The sequence below is a fragment of the Coloeus monedula genome (assembly GCF_965178545.1).
Source record: "Coloeus monedula genome assembly, chromosome: 30".
In the NCBI taxonomy this organism is placed as follows: Eukaryota; Metazoa; Chordata; class Aves; order Passeriformes; family Corvidae; genus Coloeus; species Coloeus monedula.
The window spans coordinates 2,665,217-2,675,472 of NC_138810.1; the positions used below are offsets into that span (position 1 = coordinate 2,665,217).

At 69.3% G+C, this 10,256-nt stretch overlaps 1 protein-coding gene across 1 annotated transcript; it reads left to right on the forward strand.

The window, feature by feature from the left end:
• Positions 1-1,181: 1,181 nt before the first annotated feature.
• Positions 1,182-8,129, forward strand: PMEL (premelanosome protein; the record flags this gene model as incomplete). Its single annotated transcript, XM_082299059.1, has 11 exons — positions 1,182-1,245; positions 3,428-3,547; positions 3,631-3,777; positions 3,867-3,992; positions 4,647-4,808; positions 5,398-5,772; positions 6,193-6,489; positions 6,594-7,097; positions 7,194-7,278; positions 7,351-7,553; positions 8,038-8,129. The coding sequence occupies 11 exons, from the start codon at positions 1,182-1,184 to the stop codon at positions 8,127-8,129; spliced, it is 2,175 nt and encodes a 724-aa protein (XP_082155185.1).
• Between the last annotated feature and the right edge of the window lie 2,127 nt (positions 8,130-10,256).

Consider the following 10,256-nt stretch of genomic DNA (forward strand, 5'->3'; position numbering starts at 1 on the left):
ACAGGGACACCCCCCGGGACAAGAAAATGGCCAGGAAAGGATCGGGGTCCCCCCGTGTCACCCACCGGGATCGGGGTCCCCCTGTGCCCTCGGGGTCCCCCCCGTGTCACCCACCGGGATCGGGGTCCCCCCTGTGCCATTTGGGGTCCCCCCGTGTCACCCACCGGGATCGGGGTCCCCCCTGTGCCATTTGGGGTCCCCCCGTGTCACCCACCGGGATCGGGGTCCCTCTGTGCCATTTGGGGTCCCCTCCATGTCACCCCCACCGGGATCGGGGTCCCCTGGGTGCATCAGATCGGGGTCCCCCCTGTGCCATCGGCGTCTCCCCTGTGCCATTTGGGGTCCCCCTGTGCCATTTGGGGTCCCCCCCGTGTCACCCACGAGGGTCGGGGTCCCCTGAGTGCATCAGATCGGGGTCCCCCTGTGCCCTCGGGGTCCCCCCGTGTCACCCACCCGGATCGGGGTCCCCCTGTGCCTTTGGGGTCCCCCTGTGCCATTTGGGGTCCCCCCCGTGTCACCCCACCGGGATCGGGGTCCCCCTGTACCATCGGGGTCCCCCCCGTGTCACCCACCGGGATCGGGGTCCCCCCTGTGCCATTTGGGGTCCCCTCCATGTCACCCCCACCGGGATCGGGGTCCCCCTGTGCTCTCGGGGTCCCCCTGTGCCATTTGGGGTCCCCCCACACGTGCGGGTTCAGGGACCCCTCCCCTGGGTGTCCCATTGGGGGTCCCCACCCCCCACCGGTGTCACACCGGGGGTCCCCCCCCACGTGCGCATCATTGGGGACCCCCCCCCCTTTTTTTGAGACCCCTGGGTCCCCCCTTAAGTGCCACCCACCTCCCCCCACCCCCCACGACCCCCCACTCCCGGCAGGTCCCCAAATCCCCACCCCTGGGGTCACCCCGTGCCGGGAACGGGGAGCGACCACCCCCAAATCCCCTCCCTGATCTGGGGGGGAGGGGAGGGTCCCCCCTATCCTTCCCCCTCACCCCTCCCCCCGAGGGCAGCACCGGAGCGTGTGACCGGGGTGGCCCCACGTGGGAGGGGGTGCGGCCCTCGCGCCCCCCTTTTTTTTGGGGTGGGATCATGCAAATGAGAGCCCCTTTTTGTGGCACCGTCCCCGTCCCCAGCGCCTCTACCCCGGCGGTGCCCGAGCGTGGGGGGAGACGGCGCGGGGACCATGAGGGGGTTCGGGGCCATCGCGGTTTTGGGGACACTCCTGGTCCTGGCTGCGGCTCAACGGCGTGAGTGGGGTTTTTTTTTTTTTGGGGGGGGGGGGGGCGGAGGGGGTGCCCAGAGCGCTGCACGGGACCCTTTTGGGGGGGTTGTGGGGTGCGGAGCCCTTGGCTCGCCTGGAAGCCAAATCCTGCACCCCGATAATTCTCCCTCGGGGGTGGCTGTGGGGTCCCCGTCCTTGGCTGCGGGGTGTGGGGGAGACTCCGGGAGTGGGGAGGGATGGGGGGGGGGGGGTCCCCATCGCTCTGGAAAGGGGGGACACACGTGGGGGGACCCCGTTTTTAGGAGTGGAGGGGACGCGGCAGCCCCGTGTGGGGAGGGGGGGGACGGGAGGGATTTGGGAGTGAGGGGACGGGGGGACGCTTCGGACCCCTGAAAATGGGGGGACAGGGGGGTCCTGGCAGCGTCCTGAGAGTGGGGAGCAGGGGGGACGTGGCAGACCCCTGAAAATGGGGGGACGGGGCGACCCTTCAGACCCCTGAAAATGGGGGGACAGGGGGGTCCTGGCAGTGTCCTGAGAGTGGGGGACACGGGGGGTTCTGGCAGACCCCTGAAAATGGGGGGAAACGGGGGGGTCCTGGCAGCGTCCTGGGAGTGGGGGACACGGGGGGTCCTGGCAGACCCCTGAAAATGGGGGGACAGGGGGGGACCCCTCGGACCCCTGAAAATGGGGGGACACGGGGGGGACCTGGCAGCGTCCTGAGAGTGACGGGGACACGGGGGGTTCTGGCAGACCCCTGAAAATGGGGGGAAACGGGGGGGTCCTGGCAGCGTCCTGAGAGTGGGGGACGGGGGGGACCTGGCAGACCCCTGAAAATGGGGGGACAGGGGGGTCCTGGCAGCGTCCTGAGAGTGGGGAGCAGGGGGGACCCTTCGGACCCCTGAAAATGGGGGGAAACGGGGGGGTCCTGGCAGCGTCCTGAGAGTGGGGAGCAGGGGGAACGTGGCAGACCCCTTAAAATGGGGGGACAGGGGGGTCCTGGCAGCGTCCTGAGAGTGGGGGACAGGGGGGACCCTTCGGACCCCTGAAAATGGGGGGACACGGGGGGTCCTGGCAGTGTCCTGAGAGTGGGGAGCAGGGGGGACGTGGCAGACCCCTGAAAATGGGGGGAAACGGGGGGGTCCTGGCAGCGTCCTGAGAGTGACGGGGACAGGGGGGGACCCTTCGGACCCCTGAAAATGGGGGGACAGGGAGGACCTGAGAGACCCCTGACAATGAGGAGACATGGGGGGGACATTACAGAGCCCTAAAAGTGGGGGGCAGCCCCCCGGGAGTGGGGACACGGGGGGACTTTGCAGCCCCCCGACCCTGAGGGGACCTGGCAGCCCCCCGGGAGTGGGCACACGGGGGGTGCCCGCCCCGTCCCATCCCGGCCCGGCCGGGGCCGGCTCAGCTGAGCGTCACATGAAAGGGCTTTGGGGCGCCATGTGATGGCTTTGCCCGCGCGTGGCTTGGCCCGAGCTCCGTCACGAGGCTCCCGGGGGTCCCCCCACGATCCCCCCAGGGTCCCCACGCTCGTGGGGGGACGCGGTTGGACGGCCCAGGGGTGGGGGGCTGGAGGAGGCCTGGCAGAGGGGGACATGGGGAGACAACTTCAGTCCCGTGTGAGGAGGGGACGTGGGGGGATGTGACAGACCCCGGAGAGTGGGGGGGATGCGGGGGACATGGGGGGACACGGGGGACACGGGGGGATGTGACAGACCCCAGAGAATGGGGGACACGGGGGACATGGGGGGACCTGACAGACCCCGGAGAGTGGGGACACGGGGGACATGGGGGGACACGGGGGGATGTGACAGACCCCGGAGAGGGGGGACATGGGGGGAGGTGACAGACCCTGGAGAGGGGGGACATGGGGGGACCTGACAGACCCCGGAGAGTGGGGACACGGGGGACACGGGGGGATGTGACAGACCCCAGAAAATGGGGGACACGGGGGACACGGGGGACACGGGGGGATGTGACAGACCCCAGAGAGGGGAGACATGGGGGACACGGGGGGATGTGACAGACCCCGGAGAGGGGGGACACGGGGGACACGGGGGGATGTGACAGACCCCGGAGAGTGGGGGGGACACGGGGGACATGGGGGGACCTGACAGAGCCCTGAGAGTGCGGCACATTGGGGACCCTTCACCCCCTGACAGTGGCGCACGGGGGGTGGGGGGTCCCTGTGCCTGGTCCCGCAGGAGCCGCTGGCCGGAGCCGTGGCCGGAGCCGGGCGTGGAGCGGGCGGCCGGCGCAGTTCCGCACGTGGGACACGGGGCTCTACCGGCCCTGGCAGGAGAGGACCAGCGACTGCTGGCGAGGTGGGTGCCAGGCGGGGGGCATGGTGGGCCACCACAGGGGTCCGACCATGTCCCTGAACCCCCCCGACCTTGTCCCCGAGCAGGTGGGGACGTCACCTTCGACATCAGCAACGACGCTCCCACCATGGCGGGCGCCCAGGCCACGTTCTCCATCGCCCTGCGCTTCCCGGGCAACCAGACGGTGCTGCCCGATGGCCGCGTGGTCTGGAGCCAGAACTGCACCGTCAATGGTCAGCGCACCCCCTGAACCCCCCCCCCCCAAAAAAAAACCCCGCCGGGGACCCCTCGGCCGCAGCCCTCACCCTCCGTGTCCCCACAGGCACCCGTGTGACACAAGGGGAGCCGGTGTTCCCGGAGCAGCCGGATGCCACCGGAGCCTTTCCCGACGGGCAGCCGCTGCCCAGGGACAAGCGCGGGAAGTTCGTCTATGTCTGGTGGACGTGGGGTGAGGATGGCAGAGGTTTACCCAAAAAAAGGGTTGGGGTGTCCCGCGTGGTGGCACTGACCCCGCTGTGGTGGCACTGACCTCCGTGGCACTGTGGTGACACTGACCCTGCTGTGGTGGTGGCACTGACCCCGCTGTGGTGGCACTGACCCTGCTGTGGTGGTGGCACTGACCCTGCTGTGGTGGCACTGACCTCACTGTGGTGGCACTGACCCCACCGTGGTGGCACTGACCCCACTGTGGTGGCACCGGCCCCAGTGTGGTGGCACTGACCCCACCGTGGTGGTGGCACTGACCCCGCTGTGGTGGTGGCACTGACCCTGCTGTGGTGGCACTGGCCCTGCTGTGGTGGCACTGACCCCACCGTGGTGGTGGCACTGACCCCGCTGTGGTGGTGGCACTGACCCCACTGTGGTGGCACTGACCTCCATGGCACTGTGGTGGCACTGACCCCGCTGTGGTGGTGGCACTGACCTCACTGTGGTGGCACTGATGCTGTGGTGGTGGCACTGACCTCACTGTGGTGGCACTGACCCCGCTGTGGTGGCACTGACCCCGCTGTCCCCAGGGTGGTACTGGCAGGTGGTGTCCGGGGTGTCCCCATGGTGGCACTGACCCTGGCACTGACCCTGGCACTGACCCCACTGTCCCCAGGGCGGTACTGGCAGGTGGTGGACGGGGCGGCGTCGCAGCTCACGGTGGGCACGGCCGGGGTGCCCCTCGGCTCCTACACCATGGAGGTGGCCGTGTACCACTACCGGGGCCGCCAGAAGTTCATCCCCATCGGCCACGCCAGCACCCAGTTCAGCATCACCGGTGGGTGCTGGGGGGCACGGGGTGGGGGGTCCTGGGGTGGTGGGTTTTGGGGTGGGGGCTGCTGGGGCTGCAGGTGACAGTGGGTGCTGGGGGCTGCAGGTGACACTGGGTGGGTGGTGACAGAACGGTGGGTGCTGGGGCTGCAGGTGACACTGGGTGCAGGTGACACTGGGGTTTTGGGGCTGCAGGTGACACTGGGTGCAGGTGACACTGGGTGCAGGTGACACTGGGCTTTGGGGCTGCAGGTGACACTGGGTGCAGGTGACACTGGGTGCAGGTGACACCGGGTTTTGGGGCTGCAGGTGACACTGGGTGCAGGTGACACTGGCTGCAGGTGACACTGAGGGCTGCAGGTGACACTGGGTGCTGGGGGTTGCAGGTGACACTGGGTGCAGGTGACACTGGGTGAAGGTCACACTGGGTTTTGGGGCTGCAGGTGACACTGGGTGCAGGTGACACTGGGTGCAGGTGACACTGGGGTTTTGGGGCTGCAGGTGACACTGGGTGCAGGTGACACTGGGTGCAGGTGACACTGGCTGGGTGCTGACAGACCGGTGGGTGTCTCCCCGTCCCCTCCGCGTCCCCGCAGACCAGGTGCCGTTCGCCGTGGACGTGTCGCAGCTGCAGGACGCGGTGACCGGCGACGGCCGCTTCGTGCGGAACCGCGCCGTGGCCTTCACGGTGCGGCTGCACGACCCGAGCCGCTACCTGCGCGACGCCGACGTGTCCTACTCGTGGGACTTTGGCGACCAGAGCGGCACCCTCATCACGCGCAGCGCCACCGTCACCCACACCTACCTGGACACCGGCTCCTTCTCGGCGCGCCTGGTGCTCCAGGCCTCCATCCCCCTCAGCCCCTGCGGCCCCAGCACGGCCCCGTCACCCTCCGGGGGTCCCACGGCCACCCAGCCCGCGGCCACCACCGCCGCCGGGGCGCAGAGCACGGTGGTGGTGACCAGCACGGGTAAGGGAAGGGAGGGCGGGGGTGGCCCCAGCATCGCCTCGTGGGTGTGGCCGCGGTGTCACCCCCACCCTGGGGGGTGTGTGGCCGGTGTCCCCTTCACCCCACTCGTCCCATGGGGTGTGTCCCCAGTGTCCCCTTCACCCCACAGAGCCACCCGGCCCATGGGGTGTGTCCCCAGTGTCCCCCCTGCCCCAGAGTGTCCCCTGACCCCATGGGGTGTGTCCCCAGTGTCCCCTGTGCCCCAGAGTGTCCCCTCACCCCATGGGGTGTGTCCCCAGTGTCCCCCCTGCCCCAGAGTGTCCCCTCACCCCATAGTGTGTGTCCCAGGGTGTCCCATAGCGGGGGTGACCCCAGCCCGGACCCTGGGGTGTCCCGGGGTGTCCCATAGCGGGGGTGACCCCAACCCCTCTTTTCCCGCAGCCCCCGAAGAGCCCGCGGAGCCCACGGGGGGGTCGGCGGCGGAGCCCTCGGCCCCCGCTGTCACCGATCCCGCTGTCCCCGATCCCGCTGTCCCCGATCCCGCTGTCACCGCCGCCACCGATCCCTCTGTCCCCGCTGTCACCGAGCTCTCGGTCGCCTCCGCCACCGACCCCGCCCTCGCTGCCAGCACCGCGGCGAGTGGCACCGGCGCCGCTGTCGCCTCCTCCGTGTCGCCCGCTGTCGCCACCGCAGCCGGGGGGGACACCTCGGTCACCGCGGAAGGGTCAGCGGCTGCAGGTGGGTGCTGACCCGGGGCGGGGGAGGGGACACACGGCGGGGGTGTCCCCAAGGGCTCGGTGTCCCCTTGTCCTTGCCCAGCGTCTTCCGCGTGTGTCCTGCAGATGCGGCGACAGACGGAGGGACGGGTGATGCCACAGCTGGAGCGGCCACAGCTGGACCTGCCACTGATGCCACAGCTGGAGCGGCCACAGCTGGAGCGGCCACTGATGCCACAGCTGCAGCGGCCACAGCTGGACCTGCCACTGATGCCACAGCTGCAGCGGCCACAGCTGGACCTGCCACTGATGCCACAGCTGCAGCCGTGCTTGGCATCACGGTGGGTGCCACCACAGAAGCCACGGTGGGTGCCACCATAGAAGCCACGGTGGGTGCCACCATAGAAGCCACCGCGGGAGCCACCGCGGGAGCCACGGCTGTGTCCCTGGCCGCTGCCACAGCTGGAAACACCCCCGGCGCCACAGCTGCATCAGCCACAGCTGCATCAGCCACAGCTGGAACCACGGCCCAGCCCCTGGCACTGGTCAAGCGCCAAGCCCCGGCCGAGAACTTCCCCGGCTGCGTCCTGTACCGCTACGGCACCTTCGCCACCCAGCTGGACATCGTCCGTGAGTCCCGGCGGCTCCGGCCTGGCGGGGGGGGAGGTCCGAGGGGTCCGGCCAGGGGTGTCCGAGCCCGCTGACCCCTTCCGTGCCACCCCGCAGAGGGCATCGAGAGCGTGGCCATCGTGCAGGTGGCGCCGCAGGGCAGCGGCAGCAGCGTGGAGCTGACGGTGACGTGCGAGGGCAGGTGAGTGGCGACCACGGCGACGGGGACGGCGACATCCGGGCGGGTCCCCGGCGCTGACGGCCGTGCCCGCAGCCTGCCCGAGGAGGTGTGCACGGTGGTGGCGGACGCCGAGTGTCGCACGGTGGAGGCGGAGCTGTGCTCGCCGGTGTCGCCGGCGCCCGGCTGCGAGCTCGTGCTGCGCCAGGACTTCAACCGCTCCGGCCTCTTCTGCCTCAACGTGTCCCTGGCCAACGGCAACGGGCTGGCCGTGGCCACCACCCGCGTGGCCGTGGGAGGTGCGACACGGGGACAGCGGCTGGGGAGGGTCCCCTGGGTGGGGTTGGGTTGTTTTTGTTTGGGGGAGGTGACGGGGACAGGGGGACAGGGTCCGGGGGGGGTCCCCCGGGGTGGGGCTGGGCTGTCCCTGTCCGGGGGAGGTGACCGGGACAAGCTGGGACAGGGTCCGGGAATTGTCCTGGGTGTCTCCCGGGTGGGGCTGGGCTGTCCCTGTCCCGTCGGAGGTGACCGGGACAAGCTGGGACAGGGTCCGGGAATTGTCCTGGGTGTCTCCCGGGTGGGGCTGGGCTGTCCCTGTCCCGTCGGAGGTGACCGGGACAAGGTGGGACAGGGTCCGGGGGATGTCCCCAAGGTCCCCTGAGTGGGGCTGGGCTGTCCCTGTGCTGTCGGAGGTGACCGGGACAAGCTGGGACAGGGTCCGGGGGATGTCCCCAAGGTCCCCTGGGTGTCCCCTGGGTGGGGCTGAGCTGTCCCTGTCCCCAGGAGCCGCTCCGGCCACCAGCTGGACCACGCTGTTCGTGGGGCTCGTGCTGGTGGCGGCCGCCCTGGGCACGGCCGCGTGCACCTACAGGTGAGGGGACAGCGGGGACACCGCGGGGACACCGCGGGGACACCGGGAGGACACCGGGGACACCGGGAGGGGACACCGCGGGGACACCGGGGGGACACCGGGGACATCGGAGGGGGACACCGGGGGGACACCGGGGACACTCTGAGTGGGGTTGGGGGGACTCTGTGTGCTGGGGGGACACGGGGGGACACGTTATGGGGTGGGAGGACACTGCGGGGAGGGAGGGAGACATCAGGGACACTCCCTATGGGGTGGGGGGGCTCTATGGGGTGGGGAACACTCGCTATGGGGTGGGGGGGCTCTATGGGATTGGGGATATCAGGAACACTCCCTATGGGGTGGGGCTCTCTATGGGGTGGGGGTCACTCTCTATGGGGTGGGGGACACTCCCTATGGGGTGGAGAACACTCGCTATGGGGTGGGCCTCTCTACGGGGTGGGGGTCACTCCCTATGGGGTCGGGGGTCTCTATGGGGTGGGCAACACTCGCTATGGGGTGGGGAACACTCCCTATGGGGTGGGGCTCTCTATGGGGTGGGGGTCACTCGCTATGGGGTCGGGGCTCTCTATGGGGTGGGGGTCACTCGCTATGGGGTGGGGGTCACTCGCTATGGGGTCGGGGCTCTCTATGGGGTGGGGGTCACTCGCTATGGGGTGGGGGTCACTCGCTATGGGGTCGGGGCTCTCTATGGGGTGGGGGTCACTCGCTATGGGGTCGGGGCTCTCTATGGGGTGGGGGTCACTCGCTATGGGGTGGGGGTCACTCTCTATGGGGTGGGGGTCACTCGCTATGGGGTCGGGGCTCTCTATGGGGTGGGGGTCACTCTCTATGGGGTGCGGGTCACTCGCTATGGGGTCGGGGCTCTCTATGGGGTGGGGGTCACTCGCTATGGGGTGGGGGTCACTCGCTATGGGGTCGGGGCTCTCTATGGGGTGCGGGTCACTCTCTATGGGGTGGGGGTCACTCGCTATGGGGTGGGGGTCACTCGCTATGGGGTCGGGGCTCTCTATGGGGTGGGGGTCACTCGCTATGGGGTGCGGGTCACTCTCTATGGGGTGGGGGTCACTCGCTATGGGGTCGGGGCTCTCTATGGGGTGGGGGTCACTCTCTATGGGGTGCGGGTCACTCGCTATGGGGTCGGGGCTCTCTATGGGGTGGGGGTCACTCGCTATGGGGTCGGGGTCACTCGCTATGGGGTCGGGGCTCTCTATGGGGTGGGGGTCACTCTATGGGGTGGGGGTCACTCGCTATGGGGTGGGGGTCACTCTCTATGGGGTGGGGGTCACTCGCTATGGGGTGGGGGTCACTCGCTATGGGTGCGGGTCACTCTCTATGGGGTGGGGGTCACTCGCTATGGGGTCGGGGCTCTCTATGGGGTGGGGGTCACTCTCTATGGGGTGGGGGTCACTCGCTATGGGTGCGGGTCACTCTCTATGGGGTGGGGGTCACTCGCTATGGGGTCGGGGCTCTCTATGGGGTGGGGGTCACTCTCTATGGGGTGCGGGTCACTCGCTATGGGGTCGGGGCTCTCTATGGGGTGGGGGTCACTCGCTATGGGGTCGGGGTCACTCGCTATGGGGTCGGGGCTCTCTATGGGGTGGGGGTCACTCTATGGGGTGGGGGTCACTCGCTATGGGGTGGGGGTCACTCTCTATGGGGTGGGGGTCACTCGCTATGGGGTCGGGGCTCTCTATGGGGTGGGGGTCACTCTCTACGGGGTGGGGGTCACTCGCTATGGGGTCGGGGCTCTCTATGGGGTGGGGGCCACTCTCTATGGGGTGGGGGTCACTCGCTATGGGGTGGGGGTCACTCGCTATGGGGTCGGGGCTCTCTATGGGGTGGGGGTCACTCTCTATGGGGTGGGGGTCACTCGCTATGGGGTCGGGGCTCTCTATGGGGTGGGGGTCACTCTCTATGGGGTGGGGGTCACTCTCTATGGGGTCGGGGCTCTATGGGGTGGGGGTCACTCGCTATGGGGTGGGGGTCACTCTCTATGGGGTGGGGGTCACTCGCTATGGGTGCGGGGCTCTCTATGGGGTGGGGGTCACTCTCTATGGGGTGGGGGTCACTCGCTATGGGGTCGGGGCTCTCTATGGGGTGGGGGTCACTCTCTATGGGGTGGGGGTCACTC